A 23,403-nucleotide genomic window follows, 5' to 3' on the forward strand; every position below is an offset into this window, starting at 1 on the left:
CAGGCCTATAATTGCTAGGTTTACTCTTAGAACCCTTTTTAAACAATGGAACCACATGAGCAATACGCCAATCCTCTGGCACCATCCCCGTTTCTAATGACATTTGAAATATTTCTGTCAGAGCCCCTGCTATTTCTACACTAACTTCCCTCAAGGTCCTAGGGAATATCCTGTCAGGACCTGGAGTTTTATTCACTTTTATATTCCTTAAAAGCGCCAGTACTTCCTCCTCTTTAATCATCATAGTTTCCATAACTTCCCTACTTGTTTCCCTTACCTTACACAATTCAATAGCCTTCTCCTTAGTGAATAACTCAAGTATTTGAAAAAAAAAACATCTAGGTTCATTAAAATTATTAGAAAAAACCTTGCACACGCCTTAAGTATTTGACCATCAGTATGAACATTTGTAATTTGCAGCAGCAATAAATGACAGAAAACATTCAACCAAAGTGAGAATGCAAGGACATTAGTTAACTAAAAATCATATGTTCTGCAGGTCATGTTATTAGTCATTACAATTATGATTCTAAAAACTATAACAGCAGAGTATAGTGCGTTGATGATAAAGAATCAGTAGTTACCTTCATGCTTTCAGGCGAAATATGGGGAGAACTTTCTGGCAGATAATCCAAGAGCTTTTTAGGAGGCTGATGGCAACACAGGCAGAGGTGAAGAGGTGTGGAGCAAAGCCAAATGGCATCAGGGGGACACGACATATGGAAAAGTTGACATGGTTAGATAGGTCAGGTGAATTTGACAGATTATAAACACAGAAATGCCAACAGAATGAGAATGAAGGTTGGAAGTGATGAACATACTACGCAAGGATACAGTAAAAGTGGCAGATGAAATTTTATAAATGGGGATTATTCCACTGGCCAAATGAGGTACACAGTATAGATGTCTTTGGTTGAAGTAATTGGTTAGGAAATTGCATTAATTAATGGCAAGCTTTATCAGATCATGTGAACATGAATAATGAAAGAAGTGCCCAAGGCATTTGAGATTATTAGTAAATTCAATGTTGGGTATTGTATTGCAGCCATAGATAGTGCTGCAATTTAATTATTTATAATCTGTTCTGTTCCCATGACAACTCCTATTAGTTGGCAATCATGGAGTAGATCCAAACAAAATCATTTCAAATATTCAGACACAGACAAGAGAGTAATCAGTGGAGCTTCTGCCTCCCAGTTTATAACATTATTTTTTATTTTACTTCAATTTAGAGATACAGCTTGGAATAGGCCTTTCTTGCCCCTTGAGCCTCACCACCCAAGCAATCCCTGACAACCTCCAATTTAGCCATGGCCTAATCACAGGACAATTTACAATGACCAGTTAATCCATTAATCAATACGTCCTTGGACTGTGAGGAAATCAAGGCAACCAGAGAAAACCCATGCATTCCATGGGGAGAACATACAAACTCCTTACAGAGGATGCCAGGAGTGAACCTTGAACTCCAGTGTCCCGAGTTGTAATAGCGTTGTTCTAACTGCTACGCTACTGTGGAGTCCCATAAATATAGAAAAGACTTTGAACCTACTTTATATTGATTATAAATTAGGGATTTACATTAACACAACAATCAGTCTTTAAAAAGCGCATACAATCTGCCACTTTGCAATGAATAAGAATTTTAAGTAACTACTTATGAAATGTTGGTCACATCATGCTAGGCCTCACTTACCGGGCATCCAAACTCCAGCTCTGAAAAGAATTTATACCAAGGCTCGTTTTCTAAATCTATTTCATCTGGGTTTATTCGCCCACTCTGAAGCAGAAGGTGAAAGGTGGGAGAAAAAGGAAAGGAAAAGGAGAACTAAACAAAATGAACGGGAATGTTAAATCACAACAATTTAAACCTCGGCATACAGGAACAAAATGTGAATCAAAACCAAATTAGGGTTAAAATAATAAGGGGTTAAATTATGCCATTTTGTTGTGAATTTTTTAATATGGTAATTTCTCTTTTAAACACACACAATCACATATTTCATTTTGGACAGCTATTATTCAGTATTGGTTTGTACCAATGCTGAAATTCTGTTTCTCTCCACCGAAGCAGTGGATGCTGACTGCCAAACAAAATGGAGCATAGCTCATTCCCAAAAATGTTCTGGGAATCTCGGACTGTTCACAAGCAGGCAGCAGATGGCAGCAAACACCAAGGACAGACTAACTCACTTTCAAGCAGATGACATGAAAAGCCTATCAGACAGCCCAATGGAATTACTGATGAATTTTGTTGAAATATGCAACCAACAAATTACCAACACATGTTCAGTGGGTTGAGGGCAACGAATTATCATGCAACAATGGAAGCTATGGTATATATTCACAACTTGCAACTTATTTGCAAAAGTAGTGGATACAGCCCAGTCCATCACAGGAAAAGCCCTCCCCACTATTAAGCACATCTACAAGGACCACTACCACAAGAAAGCAGCATCCATCAAGGACCCCCACTATCCAAGCCATGCTTTCTTTTTGCTGCTGACATTGAGGAGGAGGTACAGAAGCCTGAGGTCCCACACCACCAGGGTCAGGAACAGTTATTACTCTTCAACCATTAGTCTCCTAGTCCAACGTGGATAACAGTCTAGTATGGAGGGGCTACTGCACAGGACTGAAAGAAGCTGAAGAAGGTTGTAAATCTAGTCAGCTCCATCTTGGGCACTAGCCTACAAAGTACCTAGGACATCTTTAGGAAGTGGTGTCTCAGAAAGGCAGTGTCCATTATTAAGGACCTCCAGCACCCAGGGCATGCACTTTTCTCACTGTTACCATCAAGTAGAAGATACAGAAGCCTGAAGGCACACACTCAGCGATTCAGGAACAGCTTCTTCCCCTCTGCCATCCGATTCCTAAATGGACACTACCTCACTTTTTAAAAAAATATACAGTATTTCTGTTTTTGCACATTAAAAAAAATCTATTCAATACATGTAATTGATTTACTTGTTTATTTATTATTTTTTTCTCTCTCTGCTAGATTATGTATTGCATTGAACAGTTGCTGCTAAGATAACAAATTTCATGTCATAGAAACCTAATCATAATCACAGAAACCTGATTCTGATTCCGGGAATCATTCTCGTGAAACTTCTCTGAACCCTCTCCAATGTCAGTATATCCTTTTGAAAATAAGGAGCCCAAAACTGCACACAATATCCCAAGTGTGGTCTCACGAGTGCCTTATAGAGCCTCAGTATCACATCCCTAGTCTTATATTCTATACCTCTAGAAATGAATGCCAACATTGCAATCGCCTTCTTCACCCGACTCAACCTGGAGGTTAACCTTTAGGGTCCCAAGTCCCTTTACATCTCTGCATCTTGAATCCTCTCCCCATCTAAATAATAGTCTGCCCATTTATTTCTTCCACCAAAGTGCATGACCATATACTTTCCAGCATTGTATTTCATTTGCCACATCTTTGCCCATTCCCCTAAACAATCCAAGTCTCTCTGCAGGTTCTCTGTTTCCTCAACACTACCAGTTCCTCCACCTATCTTTGTATCATTGGTAAATTTAGCCACAAATCCATTAATCCCATAGTCCAAACCATTGACCTACATCGTAAAAAGCAGTGGTCCTAATACTGAACACTGTGGAACTCCACTGGTAACCAGCAGCCAGCCAGAACAGGATCCCTTTATTCCCACTCTCTTTTTTTCTGCTGATCAGCCAATGCTCTACCCATGCTAGTAATTTTCCTGTAATTCCATGGGCTCTTATCTTGTCAAGCAGCCTCATGTGCGGCACCTTGTCAAAGGCCATCTAAAAATCCAAGTACACATCTACTACATCTTCTTTGTCTACCCTGCTTGCAATTTCCTCAAATTGCAGTAAGTTAGTAAGGCAGGATTTTCCTTTTAGGAAACCATGCTGGCTTTGGCCTATCTTTTCATGTGCCTCCAGGTATTCCGTAATCTCATCCCTAACAATCGATTCCAACAACTTCCCAACCACTGATGTCAGGCTAATGGTTCTATAGTTTTCTTTCTGCTGCCCCCCATCCTTCTTAAGTGCTGGAGGAACTCAGCAGGTCAGGCAACATCTATGAGAAAGTGTAACTGGTCAACGTTTCATGCTGAGACCCTTCATCTGTACTGGAAAGAAAGGGGGAAAGGGGAAAGAAGTCAGAATAAAAAGCTGGGGGGAGGGAAGGAAGTACACGGCAGCCGGTGATAATGAAACCAGAAGAGGGGAAGGGGATGAGGTTGGAAGTTGATTGGTGCAGGAGATAATGGCTGGAGAAGGGGGAATCTGATACGAGAGGTCAGAAGACCATGGAAGGAAGGGGAGGAGCACCAGAAGGTGATGGGCTGGTAAGAAGAGAAGTATGAGAGGGAAACATGAATGGTGAAAGAGAGGAGGTGGGGGGTAATTACCAGAAGTTCAAGTAATCGATGTTCATGCCATCAGATTGAAGGTTATCCACATGTAATTAAGGTGTTGTTCCTCCAACATGAGTGTGGCCTCATTGCGGCAGTAGGGGAGGCCATGGACTGACATGTCGGAATGGGAATGAGACGTAGAATTGAAATGGGTGGCCACCGGGAAATCCCGTTTTTTGAGGAGCATGGAATGAAGATACTCAATGAAGTGGTCTTCTAATCTCTGTTGGTTCTCATCAATATACAGGAGGCCACACCAGCATCAGATACAGTTGATGACCCCAGCAGACTCATGGGTGAATCGTTGCCTCACCTGGAGGAACTGTTTGGAGTCCCGAATGGTAGTGAGGAAGAAGGCCTGGGGCAAGTGTAGCAGGAGAGATGTGGTGGGATCCTGTTGGAGATGACGGAAGTTACAGAGAAATATGTGTTGGATGTAGAGGCTTATGAAGTGGTAGGTGAAGACAAGCGGAACACTATCCCTTGTGTGGCAGTGGGAAGATGGAGTGAGGGTAGATGTGGGTTACATGGAAGTTTTGATGGTGGAGGAAGGGAAGCTCCTTTCTTTGAAGGAGAACATCTCAATTATTCTAGAATGAAAAGCCTCATCCTGAAAACAGATGCTGTGGAGACAGAGGAACAGAGAAAAGGTAATGGCATTTTTAAGTCACAGAGAGGGAAGAGATATAGTCAAAATCAGCAAATTTGTTTCATGGTAGCAGACTTCTCTTGTCATTACTGATACTCTGTCAAAGAGGCATTGATACAGAGACTTGGAGATGTGTACTTTTCATTCTTCACCCTCTCTCATCTTTCTACCACCAACTTCCCAAATAGGAGGAGAATACTGCATTGGTGTACATGATACAAACTTGGCAAAAGAACAATCTGTCAGAGGAAATCTACAGAGTTGAGCAGCATCTATGGTGGCGCGGTGGGAAGAAGGAATTGTTAATTTTTAGTCAAAACTCTGTGTTAGAATTGATGCAGGGTTTTAACCGCAAACATCCACTATTCCTTCACATCCCCCCCCCCCCCCCCCCACCAACATGAATGCTGCCCTACCCACTGAGTTCGTCCAACAGATTGTTTGTTTCCCACATCTGCAGACTGTAAGATAACCTTCTGTTTGCAAATTTGGCAGCACAAGAGCTAAGTGGAATGCTCAACATTTGTTAATTTGTTCTTTTTTAAAATTATATCTAGATCTGCTCATATCTCTTTCACGATGTACAGACAGCCCAAGTGGTACGTAGAAAGCGTAGTTATTTTTATAAATTAGGAAAAATGGAAGCCATATTAACCTAGTTAGACCCACATGTAGAAACATGAGTGACATATTCAGCTGTCTATAGAAAGATTGAGAGATGACATACTAACATGTCAATGAAGAAGAGGTTTCTTAGCCTCTCAAGTGTGCTTTATTATTCAACAGAATCATGACATCACTGGCCAAGCTAACATTTATTGTCTATTCCTAAATGTCTAAGAGAAAACTGTGGAGAGCCAATTTCTTGAACTGCTGCTGTTGATCTGGTGAAACATAGAAACATAGAAAATAGGTGCAGGAGTAGGCCATTCGGCCCTTCGAGCCTGCACTGCCATTCAGTATGATCATGGCTGATCATCCAACTCAGAACCCTGTACCTGCTTTCTCTCCATACCCCCGATCCCTTTAGCCGCAAGGGCCATATCTAACTTCCTCTTAAATATAGCCAATGAACCAGCCTCAACTGTTTCCTGTGGCAGAGAATTGCACAGATTCACCACTCTCAGTGTGAAGAAGTTTTTCCTCATCTCGGTCCTAAAAGGCTTCCCCTTTATCCTTAAACTGTGACCCCTTGTTCTGGACTTCCCCAACATCGGAAACAATCTTCCTGCATCTAGTATGTCCAATCCCTTTAGAATTTTATACATTTCAATAAGATCCCCCCTCAATCTTCTAAATTCCAGTGAGTATAAGCCAAGTCGATCCAGTCTTTCTTCATATGAAAGTCCTGCCATCCCAGGAATCAATCTGGTGAACCATCTTTGTACTCCCTCTATGGCAAGAATGTCTTTCCTCAGATTAGGGGACCAAAACTGCACACAATACTCTAGGTGTAGTCTCACCAAGGCCTTGTACAACTGCAGTAGAACCTCCCTGCTTCTGTATTCAAATCCTTTTACTATGAATGCCAACATACCATTTGCCTTTTTCACCGCCTGCTGTACCTGCATGCCCACCTTCAATGACTGGTGTACAATGACACCCAGGTCTCGTTGCACCTCCCCTTTTCCTAATCGGCCACCATTCAGATAATAATCTGTTTTCCTGTTCTTGCAACCAAAGTGGATAACCTCACATTTATCCACATTAAATTGCATCTGCCATGAATTTGCCCACTCACCTAACCTATCCAAGTCATCCTGCATCCTCTTAGCATCCTCCTCACAGCTAACACCGCCACCCAGCTTTGTGTCATCCGCAAACTTGGAGATGCTGCATTTAATTTCCTCGTCTAAATCATTAATATATATTGTAAACAACTGGGATCCCAGCACTGAGCCTTGTGGTACCCCACTAGTCACTGCCTGCCATTCTGAAAAGGTCCCGTTTACTCCCACTCTTTGCTTCCTGTCTGCCAACCAATTCTCTATCCACATCAATACCATACCCCCAATACCATGTGCTTTAACTTTGCACACTAATCTCCTGTGTGGGACCTTGTCAAAAGTCTTTTGAAAATCTAAATATACCACATCCACTGGCTCTCCCTTAACTCTACTAGTTACATCTTCAAAAAATTCTGTAAGATTCGTCAGACATGATTTTCCTTTCACAAATCCATGCTGACTTTGTCCGGTGATTTCACCTCTTTCCAAATATGCTGTTATCACATCTTTGATAACTGGCTCTAGCATTTTCCCCACCACCAATGTTAGACTAACCGGTCTACAATTCCCCGGTTTTTCTCTCCCTCCTTTTTTAAAAAGTGGGGTTACATTAGCCACCCTCCAATCCTCAGGAACTAATCCAGAATCTAAGGAGTTTTGAAAAATTATCACTAATGCATCCACTATTTCTTGGGCTACTTCCTTAAACACTCTGGGATGCAGACCATCTGGTCCTGGGGATTTATCCCCACCAACATCCTTCAATTTACCTAACACCACTTCCCTACTAACATGTATTTCCCTCAGTTCCTCCATCTCACTAGACCCTCGGTCCCCTACTATACCCAGAAGATTATTTATGTCCTCCTTAGTGAAGACAGAACCAAAGTAGTTATTCAATTGGTCTGCCATGTCCTTGTTCCCTATGATTAATTCACCTGTTTCTGACTGTAAGGGACCTACATTTGTCTTGACCAATCTTTTTCTTTTCATATATCTATAAAGCTTCTACAGTCAGTTTTTATGTTCCCTGCCAGCTTTCTCTCATAATCTTTTTTCCCTCTCCTAATTAAGCCCTTTGTCTTCCTCTGCTGGACTCTGAATTTCTCCCAGTCCTCAGGTGTGCTGCTTTTTCTGGCTAATTTATATGTTTCTTCTTTGGACTTGATACTATCCCTAATTTCCCTTGTCAGCCATGGGTGCACTACCTTCCCTTGTTTATTCTTTTGCCAATCTGGGATGAATAATTGTTGTAGTTCATCCATGCGATTTTTAAATGCTTGCCATTGCATATCCACCGTCAAACCTTTTAAGTATCATTTGCCAGTCTATCTTAGCTGATTCATGACTCATACCTTCAAAGTTACCCTTCTTTAAGTTCAGAACCTTTGTTTCTGAATTAACTATGTCACTCTCTAACTTAATGAAGAATTCCACCATATTATGGTCACTCTTACCCAAGGGGCCTCGCACGACAAGATTGCTAACTAACCCTTCCTCATTGCTCAATACCCATTCTAGAATGGCCTGCTCTCTAGTTGGTTCCTCGACATGTTGGTTCAGAAAACCATCCCGCATGCATTCCAAGAAATCCTCTTCCTCAGCACCCTTACCAATTTGGTTCACCCAATCTATATGTAGATTGAAGTCACCCATTATAACTGCTGTTCCTTTATTGCACATATTTCTAATTTCCTGTTTAATGCCATTCCCAACCTCACTACTACTGTTAGGTGGCCTGTATACAATACCCACCAGCGTTTTCTGCCCCTTAGTGTTATGCAGCTCTACCCATATCGATTCCACATCCTCCAGGCTAATGTCCTTCCTTTCTATTGTGTTAATCTCCGCTCTAACCACCAATGCTACCCCACCTCCTTTTTTTTCCTGTCTATCCCTCCTGAATATTGAATATCCCTGGTTGTTGAGCTCCCATTCTTGGTCACCCTGGAGCCATGTCTCTGTGATCCCAACTATATCGTATTCATGAATAACTATCTGCACATTCAATTCATCCACCTTGTTACGAATGCTCCTCACATTGACGCACAAAGCCTTCAGGCTTGTTTTTACAACACGCTTAGCCCTAATACAATTATGTTGAAAAGTGGCCCTTTTTGCTTTTTGCCCTGGATTTGCCTGCCTGCCACTTTTACTTTTCACCTTACTACTTTTTGCTTCTTCCCTCATTTTACACCCCTCTGTCTCTCTGCACTTGTTCCCATCCCCCTGCCACATTAGTTTAAATCCTCCTGAACAGCAGTAGCAAACGCTTCCCCTAGGACATTGGTTCCAGTCCAGCCCAGGTGCAGACCATCCTGTTTATACCGGTCCCACCTCCCCCAGAACTGGTTCCAATGCCCCAGAAATTTGAATCCCTCCCCCTTGCACCATTTTCAAGCCATGTATTCATCTGAAATATCCTCCTATTTCTACTCTGACTAGCACGTGGCACTGGTAGTAATCCAGAGATTATTACCTTTGTGGTCTTACTTTTTAGCTTATCTCCTAATCCCGTGTAGGACCTCATCCCGTTTTTTACCTATATCGTTGGTACCTATGTGCACGATGACCACTGGCTGTTCACCCTCCCTCTCCAGAATGTCCTGCAGCCGCTCAGAGACATCCTTGACCCTTGCACCAGGGAGGCAACATACCATCCTGGAGTCTCGTTTGCGGCCGCAGAAATGCTGATCAATTCCCCTTACAATTGAATCCCCTATCACTATAGCTCTCCCACTCCTTTTCCTTCCCTCCTGTGCCGCAGAGCCACCCATGGTGCCATGAACTTGGCTGCTGCTGCCTTCCCCTGATGAGACATCTCCCCCAACAGCATCCAAAACAGTATATCTGTTTAGGAGGGAGATGACCTCAGGGGACTCCTGCACTACCTGCCTATTGCTACGCTGTCTAGTGGCCACCCCTTCCCTTTCTGCCTGTGTAGCCTTTACCTGCGGTGTGGCCAACTCACTGAATGTGCTATTCACGACTTTCTCAGCATCGCGGATGTTCCAGTATGAATCCAATCGCAGCTCTAGACGCTCAATGCGGTCTGCCAGAAGCTGCAGTTGAACACACTTCCTGCACACATAGTCATCAGGGACACTGGAAGTATCCCTGATTTCCCACATGCTGCAGGATGAACAAACCACGGGGCCAATCTCAGCTGCCATGACCTACCCAATACTTGCCACAACTTTTGAAATGCTCTCCTTTTAAAGGAACTTACCTGGCTTTACCTCACTTGGGGTGAAGCTCGTCCTCAGCCTCTGCTCATCAAAGCCTCTCGAGACAAAGACTTCCTACTCTGTCCCCCTCTACTCCGTCTGCGGCTACAACATCGCCCGCTCCGGCTAACTATTCTCTTTAAATACTCCAGCTGCCTCACGGTCCGACTTACACGTGCTTGCGCAGTCGTGCCCCCGTTAAACTGCCGAAGAAAATTACCTACTTCTACAAACTGCTCTCTTTAAATACTCCCGCTGCCTCACGGTCCGACTTACACATGCTTGCGCAGTCGTGCCCCCGTTAAACTGCCAAAGAAAATCTTCAGTGAAGGTCTTTAGTGGTGCTATAGGGCTGGACCTTCCAGGATTAAGACCCTAAATGAATGAATATAATGTATGTCCAAGTCAAGATGGAGAGGAACCTGAAGCCAGCATTATTCTTCTGCACCAGTTAGCCTTGACCTTCTGGTGGTGGAGGTTCAAGTTAGGTAGCTGATGTCAGTGTAATCTGGTTGAAAAATAGCACTGCATTTTGTGGATGGCACAGCAATGGGAACATTTAGTGTGGTTGATGTGAACCCAATTGGACTGTCGATTGTGGAAGGTGTCAATCTTCTGTAGAGTTGCTGATGCCACACAACTGTCCAGGCAAATGGAGGGTTTTAAAACTCCTTATTTATGGTGGAAAGAATTGGGTTGTCAAGAGTTGAGTCACCTGCCACAGTATACCCAGTCTTTCATCTGCTATAGCAGTATAGTTTCTGGTCAGTGGTGACCTGGAGGATGTTAATGATGGAGAACCCAGGGATGGTCATGTCAACTGAACTCTTTCAACTGTGGAACCGTTCCTACGGATTTAAAGGGTAACAAATGTAATCCCACCATTAAAAAAAGGGGAAAACTAAAACAGAAAACTGCAGATGACTAACCAAATATCAGCAGTGCGAGAATCTTGGAATCTATTATAAAGGAGGTAATTGTAGAACACCTGGAAAGCACTAACAGAAGTAGACAAAACCAGCATGAACTGATAATAGAGGACCCTGCTTAACAAACCACTTGCATTTTTCTTTGAAGATACATTATAGTTGAGGAAGAACCAATGGATGTGATGAACTTGATCAAGTTCCACATAAGAGGTTGATAAGGAAAAATTAAAGCACATGGAACTTGGGGTAATTTGACTTTCATGCCTGGTGATACATGGTAACTGCTATCTACTAGACGACTGAATGAGCTACATACATGAAAGAAGTTGTTTCCTCTTTCCTAGTTATCTTTCCTCTTGTTTCTAGTACTGATTAAGTGTCAAGGATCTGAAACTGTTTCACTTTCTACAGATACTGCCTATCCTGTTGAATGTTCCAGCACCTTCTCTTTTTGTTTTACCTGTGGTTAATTCAACCACACTGGTGATCACATATCATTTAGACATCTCCTGCAGAAAACTAATGCATAGAACATTGAACTGTACAGCAGATATTCCTCCAATCTCATGGGCGCATCTAAGAGTCTCTTAAGTATCTCTATCAATTCTGCTTCCACAATCAACCCTGGCAGCACATTCCAGGCACCCACCACACTGTAACAACAAACCTCCTTTGAAATTCACCCCCTTCTGCTTCAATGCATGACTTCTAGTACAAGACATCTTGGCCCTGGGAAAAAGATGCCAGCTCTTTACTCCATCTATGTCTCTCATAATCTTCCAACAGATCTCCCCTCAGCCTCTACTGCTCCAAAGAACCATAGCCAGTCCTGCCTCTCCCCCATAGCACCTGCTTTCTAATCCAGGCAGCATCCTGGTAAACATTTTTTGCACCGTCTGCAAAACCACCTCAACTTTCTGAAAACAGGCCAAACTGAATTGAATGCAAATTTTCAGCTGTAACCTTAACAGTTTTATAAAGCTTGACTCTTGAACTCAGTGCCTCCACAAAAAAAGGCAGGCACACCACACACCTTTAATACCCCATCAAACAGGGAGCTATAGTCTAGGATCTCAAGTTCCCTCTGAACATCAATGCTAGTAACAGTCCTGCATTAACTGTATATTGTCCCTTTACATTTTATCATCCAAAATGCAACAACCCATGCTTTGTCAGATTTTCCACCCATATCTGCAGCTTTATCCTTAGGTAAACTTCTCCATAATCCACACCACCACCAATCTTGGTATCGTCTGTGAACTTACTGATCAATCCATCCACATATACACCTTACAAATAATGGAGCTCCCAGTAGTGATCTCTGTGGGGCACTTCTCATCAGCTCTAGAATTCCAGCATTGACTAGTTCACATCGACTACTGTCCTCTGAATCTTACCAAAGCAAATTCTGAATCCAAATGACCAAGACCTCATGGGTGTCATGCATCATATATTCTGAATGAGCCTATTATGAGGGGCACCTTGTCCAACATCTTAGTAAAATCCATATAGACAACTTCCACATCTCTACCTTCATCACCTCCATGAAAAACTCAGTAAGACATGACCTGCTCCACTCAGAGCAACGTTGACTGTCACTAATGCACAAATATGCATCCTTAATGCTACATTAGTTATCCTGAAACAGTGTTTGCTTCAATTGAGAAAGCCTCAATTAACTATAATACCATAAGACATAGGAGCAGAATTAGGCCATTCGGCCCATTGAGTCTGCTCTGTCATTCAATCATGGCTGATCTTTCTTTTTCTCCTCCTCAACTTCAGTTCCTAGCCTTCTCCCTTTAACCTTTGATGCCATGTCAAATCAAAAACCCATCAATCACTGCCTTAAATACACCTAGTGACCTGGCCTCCATAGCGGCACGTGGCAACAAGTTCCACAAATTCACCACCCTTTGGCTAAAGAAATTTCTCCACATCTCTGCTTTGAAAGGGCACCCCTCTATCCTGAGGCTGTGCCATTTTGTCCTAGACTCTCCCACCATGGGAAATATCCTTTCCACATCTACTCTGTCCAGTCCAGCCCTTCCGACATCCGAAAGGTTTCAATGAATCCCCCCTCATCCTTCTGAATTCCAGTGAGTACGGACACAGAGCCATCAAACGTTCCTCGTATGATAACCTTTTCATTCCTGGAATCATCTTTATGAACCTCCTCTGGACCCTCTCCAATGCCAGCACATCTCTTCTAAGATAGGGGCCCAAAACTGTTCACAATACTCAACAATGCCTTATAAAGCCTCAGCATCACATCCATGCTCTTGTATTCTAGACCTCTTGAAATGAATGCTAACATGGCATTTGCCTTCCTCAGCACTGACTCAACCTGCAAGTTAACCTTCAGGGTGTTCTGCCCAAAGACTCCCAAATCCCTCTGCATCTCAGATTCCTGGATTTTCTGCCCGTTTAGAAAATAGTCCGCACATTTATTTCTACTACCAAAGTCCACAGAAACATAGAAACATTGAAAACCTAAAGCACAATACAGGTCCTTGCCCACAAAGTTGTACTGAACACGTCCTTACCTTAGAAATTACCTAGGGTTACCCACAGCCCTCTATTTTTCCAAGTTCCATGTACCTATCCAGGAGTCTCTTAAGGAGTCCCTATCATAACCACCTCCACCACCATCGCTGGCAGCCTATTCCACGTACTCACCACTCCCAGCGTAAAAAAACTTACCCCTGACATCTCCTCTGTACCTACTTCCAAGCACCTTAAAACTGTGCCCTCTTGTGCTAGCCTTTTCAGCTTTGGGAAAAAGCTTCTGACTATCCACACAATCAATGCCTCTCATCATCTTATACACCTCTATCAGGTCACCTTTCATCTTCAGTTGCTCCAAGGAGAAAAGGCCGAATTCATTCAACCTATTCTCAAAAGGCAAGCTCCACAATCCAGGCAACATCCTTGTAAATATCCTCTGCACCCTTTCTATGGGTTCCACATCCTTCCTGTAGTGAGGCAACCAGAACTGAGCACAGTATTCCAAGTGGGTTCTGACCAGGGTCCTATACAGCTGCAACATTACCTCTTGGCTCCTAAATTCAATTCCAAGATTGATGAAAGCCAATACACTGTATGCCTTCTTAACCACAGAGTCAACCTGCGCAGCTGCTTTGAGTGTCCTATGGACTTGGACCCCAAGATCCCTCTGATCCTCCACACTGCCAAGAGTTTTACTATTAATACTATATTCTACCATCATATTTGACCTACCAGAATGAACCACCTCACACTTATCTGGGTTGAACTCCATCTGCCACTTCTCAGCCCAGTTTTGCATCTTATCAATGTCCTGCTGTAACCTCTGACAGCCCTCCACACTATCCACAACACCCCCAACCTTTGTCATCAGCAAATTTACTAACCCATCCCTCCACTTCCTCATCCAGGTCATTTATAAAACTCATGAAGAGTAGGGGTCCCAGAACAGATCCCTGAGGCACTCCACTCGTGACCAATGTCCATGCAGAATATGACCCATTTACAACCACTCTTTGCCTTCTGTGGGCAAGCCAGCTCTGGATCCACAAAGCAATGTCCCCTTGGATCCCATGCCTCCTTACTTTCTTAATAAGCCTTGCATGAGGTACCTTGTCAAATGTCTTGCTGAAATCCATATACTCTACATCTACTGCTCTACCTTCATCAATATGTTTAGTCACCTCCTCAAAAATTTCAATCAGGCTCGTAAGGCACAACCTACCTTTAACAAAGCCATGCTGACTATTCCTAATCATATTATCCCTCTCCAAATGTTCATAAATCCTGCCTCTCAGGATCTTCTCCATCAACTTACCAACCACTGAAGTAAGACTCACTGGTGTATAATTCCCTGGGCTATCTCTACTCCCTTTCTTGAACAAGGGAACAACATCCACAACCCTCCAATCCTCCAGAACCTCTCCCATCCCCATTGATGTTGCAAAGATCAACACCAGAGGCTCAGCAATCTCCTCCCTCACCTCCCACAGTAGCCTGGGGTACACCTCATCCAGTCCCGGTGATTTATCCAATTTGATGCTTTCCAAAAGCTCCAGCACATCCTTTTCCTTAATATCTACATGCTCATGACCATGCATTTTCCAACATTGTGTTTCATTTGCTATTTTATTGCCCATTCTCTGAATCTGTCTAAATCCTTCTGCATCCTAGCTGTTTCCTCAACACTACCTGCCTCTCCACCAACCAAGAAGAATGATGTTCAATTAAGACCAACTGAAATGAATATACTGAAACAAAATGCAATTTAAAACTTGAAGAGTATGGAAAGCTTGGGCACTAACTTAGACTGTGTGATCATGGTGTTATGTTAGTACAGTAATGTACAAATTGCCTGAAACAGAACAAACGTATTAAATCTATGAGGAATATGCTGACAAAGCATGGTACTTGAAACAAGAAAGGTAAAACACTCATTAAGAGATTGAGAGAAAGAAGAAGAGAATATTCTAAAGACCACATCACTGAAGCAAGTGATTTTTGTGACAGAATCTGGACAATTAGTGTGGTGGACCCATTCAAGGAGTACCTCAGGCTGCAAGAAAAGTAAGTGAAAAAGATAATGATAAGGAGCAGCTCAATCTGCAATAGAAGAAAAAGTGCTAGTAATGAATAAAACATAAAATATATTTCCCAAGGACAAGAGTAAAGTAACTCAGGAAATTGGTAATGTAAGATCAAAAAGCAAAAGTGTATGAAGTATGGAGGTGAGAGAAAGTTCAAACAAGGAGGAAAGGCGCCTGCAGTGAACAGGTCATGATGGGAGGAAAAGAGACTGAAGTCACTTAGAGGTATTTCAAGGAGCACACTCTGACTAATGTCTTTGTTAATATTGCTTCTTTGCACAGATTGCAACTTACTTAATAAATCTGTCATATATACAACCAAGACAAGTTTATTCCTTTGGGTGATATAGTCATGAACAATCCTCTAAAATAAATCAAAAGTAACATAAAACAATGAATTTTAAATCGTACAAATATCCCGGGAGAGAAAGCAACTGACTGTTAATGCATATAAATAGAAAAAACTGAGCCTCCAATAGAGTGTCAAAATGAAGATCAAATCTTTGAATGTTATAACAGCTCTGTGCACAAGGATTTATTCCTTCATTACGGTGCAGAACTTTTGTTTGTGCTTTCTTCTGTGTTTGCTGAAGGGTAAGAAGATCTGTCAGCAGAGAATCACTAACACCCACTTGTGTTACAGCATCAATCATTACAATGTGGCAGCTCAAAAAGAAGTAGAAATTTGCAGTGCAGTGCTCAGAGATTTTCCACAAAATGATAGTTGGAGACAGAAGTAATAGTCTGAGAAGCATTGTAAAATTGCAAGATATCAGATGAATAAAATAATACTGACAAAATAATGATTGGCATTGAAATCCCGAGTGTCACTGATGAGCTTCAGATAAGAATTATTTCCATTGTGTTAAACAAAGGCATTGGACAATTAAATCTGTTATGCAGAAAGATGGAATATATTCAGCTCATATTCTTTTTAAATCAATTACCTTTGTTGATTAGAGCTGTGATTATCTATTAGGAAATGTAAGTTCTGACACAGGGCAAAATGGTGATATGTATGCATACATTTCTGTGTACATGCAGTCAAACTGTCCAGAACAGAGTCATAAAACACTATAGCATAGAAACAAACCCTTTGGCCCATCTCGTCCATACCAAATTATTAATTAGTCAAGTCCCTTTAACCTGCACCCAGACAATAGCCCTTCATACCTGTCGCATCCATGTCTCTACCCAAACTTCTCTTAAATGTTGAAATCAAACAACATCCACCACTTGTGCTGGCAGCTTGTTCCACACTCTCACCACTCTCTGGGTGAAGAAGTTTCCCCCTCGTGGTCACTTAAATATTTCACCTTACACCCTTAAACCATGACCCCCAGTTTTAGTTTCACCCAACCTCAGTGAAAAAAGCCTGCTTGCATTTACCCTATCTGCACCCCTCATAATTTTGAATACCTCTATCAAATCTCCCCTCAATTGTCTGCATTCTGGGGAATAAGTCCTAACCTATTCAACCTTTCTCTCTAACTCAGGTCATTAAGTCCTAGCATCATCCTTGTAAATTTTCTCTGCACTCTTTCAATCTTATTTACAGCTTTCCTGTAGCTAGGTGAGCAAAACTACAAACAATACTCCAAATTAGGCCCACAAACATCTTATACAGTGCCTATAAAAAGTATTCAACACCATCCCCCACCCCCCGGAAGTTTTCACATTTTATTGTTTTACAACATTCAATCACAGGAGATTTTATTTGGCTTTTTTGACACTGATCAACAGAAAAAGACTCTTGTGTCAAAGTGAAAATAGATTTTGACAAAGTGATCTAAATTAATTACAAATATATAACAGAAAAATAATTGATTGCATGAAATATTCACCCCCCCCCCACCTTTAATATGACATACCAAATAATCACTGGTGCAGTCAATTGGTTTTAGAAGTCACATAATTAGTTAAATGGAGATCACTGTGTGTAGGCAAGGTGTTTCAATTGATAGTACTAAAAATACACCTGTATCTGGAAGGTCCAACTGCTGGTGAGTCAGTACCCTGGCAAAAACGATATCATGAAGACAAAAGAACACTCCAAGCAACTCCGCAAAAAGGTTATTGAAGAGCACAAGTCAAGAGATGGATACAAGAAAATTTACAAGTCACTGTATATCCCTTGGAGCACAGTCCAAGAAACGGAAAGAATATGGCACACCTCTAAATCTGCCTAGAGCAGGCCATCCTCAAAACCTGAGTGACCGTGAAAGAAGGGGACTAGTGAGGGAGGCCACCAAGAGACCTATGCCAACTCTGGAGGAGTTACAAGCTTCAGCGGCTGAGATAGGAGAGCCTGCGTATAAAACAACTGTTGCCCAGGTGCTTCACCAGTCACAGCTTTATGGAGAGTGGCAAAGAGAAAGCCACTGTTGGAAAAAAAAACTTACATGAAATCTCAGCTAGAGTTTGCCAGAAGGCTTGTGGGAAACTTTGAAGTCAGCTGGAAGAAGGTTCTATGGTCTGATGAAACCAAAATTAAGCTATTTGGCCATTAGACTAAAGGCTATGTTCGGTGTAAGCCAAACAAAACACATCATCAAAAATACACCTTCCCTACCATGAGGCATGGAGGTGGCTTCGTCATGCTGTGGGATGCTTCACTGCAGCAGGTCCTGGAAGGATTGTGAAGGTAGAGGATAAATGAATGTAGTAAATACAGGGAAATCCTAGAGGAAAGCCTGCTGCAGTTTGCAAGAGAACTGCAACTTGGGAAAAGATTTGTTTTCCAGCAAGACAATGGCCCCAAGCATAAAGCCAAAGTTACACAGGAATGGTTTAAAAACAAAGTTAATGTCCTGAAGTGGCCAAGTCAGAGTCCAGACCTCAATCCAATTGAGAATTTGTGGTAGGACTTGAAAACAGCTGTTTACTCATGATCCCCAGGCAATCTGACAGAGCCTGAGCAGTTTTATAAAGAATGGGGATAAATTGCAGTGTCCGGATGTGCAAAGCTGATAGAGACCAATCCATACAGACTTAAAGCTGTAATTGCTGCCAAAGGTATATCTACTGACTTGCAATCAATTATTTTGTGTTTTATAGTTGTAATTAATTTAGATCAGTTTGTAAAAACCTGTTTTCACTTTGACACAAGAATCTTTTTCTGTTGATCAGTGTCAAAAGCCAAATTAAATCCACTGTGATTTAATGTTGCGAAACAATAAAACATGAACATTTTCAAAACTTCTTATATGTACTGTACATTTTGAACATAACATCCCAACATAATATCCTGTACTCAATACGTTGATTTATGAAGGCCAGTGTTCCAAAAGCTTTCTTTATGATGCTACCTACCTATGACACCTCTTTCAAGGAATTATGCATCTTTACTCCCAGATCCCTCTGTTCTATCTCAGTCTTCAGTGCTCACCACGCAAGACCTAACCTGGTTGTCCTCCCAAAGTGCAACATCTCACACTTGTCTGCATTAAATTCCATCTGCTATTCTTCAGCCCATATTTCCAGCTGGTCTGGATCCCACCATAAGTTTTGATAATCTTCCTTGCTATCCAGTTGTCATCTGCTAATTTGTTGATCCAGTTTGCCACATTATCATCCAGATCACTGAAAGGGATAACAAACAATAATGGATCCAATACTGTTCTCTGCAGTGCTCCACTAGTCACAGGCTTCCAGTCAGAGACACAAGCACATACTACCACATCCTGCAAAGCCAATGTTCAATTCACTACCTTGTATTGAATTTCAAATGACTGAACCTTCTTGATCAATCTGCCACGTGGGACCTTGTCAAAGGCTTTGCTAAAGTCCATGTAGATAATATCCACTGCCTTGCTTTCATGAACTTTCCTGGTAACTTCCTTGAAAAACTAGGAGATTAGTTACACATAACCTACCATGCACAATCAGTCCTTATCTATCCAAATACTCATATATCCGGTCCCTTAGAAAACCTTCCAATAATTTTCCCACTACTGATGTCAAGCTCACCAGCCTTTCATTTCCTGGCTTATTTTTAGAACCTTTTTTTAAACAACGGCACAACGCAGAGTTATCCTCCAATCCTCCAGCACCTCAACCCAGCGACGGATGTTTTAAATATCTCTACTGGGGCCTCTGTAATTTCCATGGAACACCTTGTCAGGCCCTGGGGACTATCCACTTTAATTTTCCTCAAGACAGCAAACACCTCTTCCTCTGTACTCTGCATACAGTCCATGACATCACTGATACTTGGCTCACTTCTATTGACACTGTATCTGTCTAAAATACAGATGCAAAAAAATCCATTTAAGTTCCTCATTTCCTTCAGTCTATGAAGCAGACAAAACAATTAAAGCAGCTGAATTCCATGCAGTTTGCATCTTAAAACCATTTATTGGTAATAACTGGGCATAATATTCCCATATTTACATAAACCAGTGAAACAATATATTAAGGAGTGCTCACAATTCAAGTCAGAAATACTAGCTCTCAGACTTTTGGTATGAAGAATATCAATGCATTATGGGATATTGCACAGAGAGTGTAACGCAACAGCACATCTGTGGAGGATACCAACAAAGATCTCTAATTTGATAATGTTTATGCTTCCAAATGAGAGGGGTTTAGATTAGCATGTAATCCTTAGTAATCTAGGACTGGCCCACACTATAACAAGGACTTATCAAGGACTTCACACTGACTATAGAACACTGACTTCTATACATAGAAATCACCTTGCAATAAATCATTGGTGATCAAAACATCCAGGCAATCCTCCTTATTCCAATGATGTATGGATAACAATATCCAACTCTAAAGTATAAGCATTCAGCCCTTTATTGAGAGATATGAGGGCATTCTTCTTTACAATTGCTTCATCTTATCTTGGAGCAGGTTATTTTCTGGATCCATTGTACAAATGTACTCTTCCATTTTTTTTATTGAATTCCTCTTCACTGATAGTTACAGGTGTGACACCGATTTTCCATTTCTTTGTAGAGTGTTAAAAGAAAGAGAAGCAGCCTTTTGCAAACATCTTCACGTCTGCATTGGCATTCAAAAGATATTAAGCATACCTTATGCAGGTAACATGCATCCATGACCGAGCATTTAAAAGGAGAATAAGAAACATCAGCCTATTTCAGATAACTGCTACTAGTAGTAAGTTCATTCATTGGTGCACCATTTAGGTTTCAATAGTGTTACCATCCCAAACTCAGGGATCACCACAGACTGACTGCAACAATTACTGCTCTTGAAGAGCAATCACACAGAGAATACTTTAGATACAAGTTGCTCACAGCAACTCACAACATACTACATTTTTGCACGAGTATATTTAGAGGCAATTCTTCGCAGTTGCCAAAGACTCGATCATTTTTAAGGTTGTTGATGTGGGTGGTAAGTGCTTTTCATCTGCATTAGAGAAATCATCGATAATTTCATTGCTAATTTTTCCAGAGGAATGAATGAATTGTGAGTAATATACACAGTTTCATTCTCCTCTGAAATACAGATGGACATTATTTCTAGAAAATGGCCCGTAGATTTACTTGCTGAGATGGAGATGCACTCTTCTATGATAATGGAAACCACAAATCAAGTAAATCCACAAACAACTGAATTTTAGTCTCTCTGCTCAGCTTGTGCTCATTCCAAGCTGATTATCGAAGAAATTATCTAACCAATAAATCCTTCTGTTTAAATGCTTATTGAGTCACAGAATTGTACAGCACAGAAACAAGATCCTTGTCCCTCCATGTCCATGCTGACTTTTTTACCCACCTGCACTAATCCTATGTGCCTACATTAGGACCATGTATTCTTCCAGGCCTTGCCTACTTGTGCATCTAAATTATTTGCTTAACTTTCTGCCTTATTTTGTTGACATGGCTGTTTCATGATTTCCCTCAAGATCAGCAATCGTTGTAACTATACAGTTAAAGGTGTGTATTAATTCTCTATTGTAAATTTATAGCAGATGATTTCAATTGATGCACACATGGTCAAAGCCCTTCAATTATCTGGTTCTTCAATCAACCTGTACAACTCTGATCACCACTTCATAAAACAACACCATGAGCACTTTGATCATTTAGCACTACAATGGATTTCATCTTTTTTGTTCCAATTGTGTAGTTTCTTGTATAATTTATACTTAATTCATGTTTTTTTCTTGTGAATGATGAGTTTCTAATGCTATGTACTAATGATGCTGCTGCTGCAGTTTTTCATTGCACCTATGCAGAGAAGTACTTGTGCATTCCCTTTCCTCACCAATCCTGATGAAGGGTTTCACTCCTTTCCATAAATGCTGCCTGACCTGCTGAGTTCCTCCGGTATTTTGTATGTGTTACTCTACATGACTTTGACCTGGCAATTTCCAGTTCTACTTTCCATTTCTAAATTATGTTTTTGTTTTGAACTTAATTTTGGTGAATAGTTATTGTTCAATTGAATTGATTTACCTAAATCATTTAAGATTTTTAAGAAGCACTCATCTGCAAAACCAGAGAATGCTCAAGCATGACCCACTGGCATACAATACATCCATACAATATTGGATTCACTTTAAGACAATATGGATACAAATATTTGTTTAGAATTAACTGGTGATATAGCAAATCCAAATCAAATGAACTAACTGACCCTGTCCAGATGAAATCAGACCAAAAATTTTAAAACAGGTAACTTACAGCCAAGATAGCAAATGCAACTGAGAGTAGCAGGAAAAAAAACTGGCAACACCATTGAGCAGGAAAGTAGCATTCAGCATTAAGGACTCCTACCACACGTCATGCTCGCTTCTTGCTGCTGCCATCAGGAAGATGGTACAGGAGCCTCAGGATCCATACCACTAGGAACAGTTGTTACTCCTCAACCATCAGTCTCTTGAACCAGAGGGAATAACTTCACTCACCCCATTACTGAGTTGTTCCCACAACCTATGGAATCACGGTCAAGGATTCTTCATCTCATGTTCTCAATATTTATTGCTTATCTATCAATTTATTTATTTTCTCTTTTGTATTTGCACAATTCATTGTCTTTTGAACATTGGGTACTTATCTGTCCTGTTGGGTGTGGTCTTTCATTGATTTTGTGTTTTTTGGACTTGCTGAGTATTCAGAGCTTTACATAGCTACTTGTTGCATGTCCTCCCTAATGAAGTAATGCTAGATTACTAATAATACAACTCTGTTGTTACTATTGAATGCATCAAAGCAGATGCAGACAATGGATCAGACTGCTTTCCCTGAAGGCATTCAGCTACTGTGTTCAAAGAAATGTGAGCTGTGCTCTGAGAGCCATTTGCTTCCATACATAATAACTGGCTGTCATCTTGCATCCTTCCCATGGACTGAAAAGAGTGTCATATAATATCAATATTTAAAATAGGCAAAAAGAGAAGAGTAGAAAGCTAAAGACCAAATAGCTTGACTTTGGTAATAGATTAGTTACTGGAAGTCACCACCATGAACAAGTAAAACAGCTTAGAAATTGCAGCATAATATCGGAAATATTTTGTCTGAGAAATCTAGTAAATTATAACATTAGTAAGTATTGATGTCGATCATCAGTCTTTTGGCCAGTGTTTTGTTTGACTTTAGAAACTGTTCATTTTGGAAGTGAAGGATATTGTATAAAATGTGAACAAATTATTGAAATCCGCAGTACAAAAGGATCTGAGAGTCTGGAATTGAGAGGGATTTGTACATGAAACACATGAATCACGTGCAGTAAGTGACAGAGAAGACCAGTTGGATACTGAACTTTATTTCAGGGCAGTAGGTGTATAAAAAAAACTGGGAAGCTTCTCCACATTTGTGAAAAACACTGAGACTACATCGAATCATCAACAATTTTGACCTACATATTGAAGGAAATACATTATTTCCAATGGAGA

General features: G+C 41.1%; 1 protein-coding gene across 2 annotated transcripts in view; it reads right to left on the reverse strand.

Moving 5' to 3' along the window:
- Positions 1-23,403, reverse strand: part of sorbs2b (sorbin and SH3 domain containing 2b) — a 452,225-nt gene that overhangs the window by 75,962 nt on the left and 352,860 nt on the right. The window contains exons 15-16 of one of the 2 annotated variants that reach the window (XM_073048156.1): positions 1,697-1,780; positions 585-650 (exon numbers count right to left, since the gene is read on the reverse strand). The exons of the other annotated variant lie outside the window; for it this stretch is intronic. Coding sequence (XP_072904257.1) covers positions 585-650; positions 1,697-1,780 — 150 coding nt within the window. The remainder of the gene's footprint in view (positions 1-584; positions 651-1,696; positions 1,781-23,403) is intronic. 2 annotated transcript variants of the gene reach the window in all.

This window comes from Hemitrygon akajei, chromosome 6 (genome assembly GCF_048418815.1).
Source record: "Hemitrygon akajei chromosome 6, sHemAka1.3, whole genome shotgun sequence".
In the NCBI taxonomy this organism is placed as follows: domain Eukaryota; kingdom Metazoa; phylum Chordata; class Chondrichthyes; order Myliobatiformes; family Dasyatidae; genus Hemitrygon; species Hemitrygon akajei.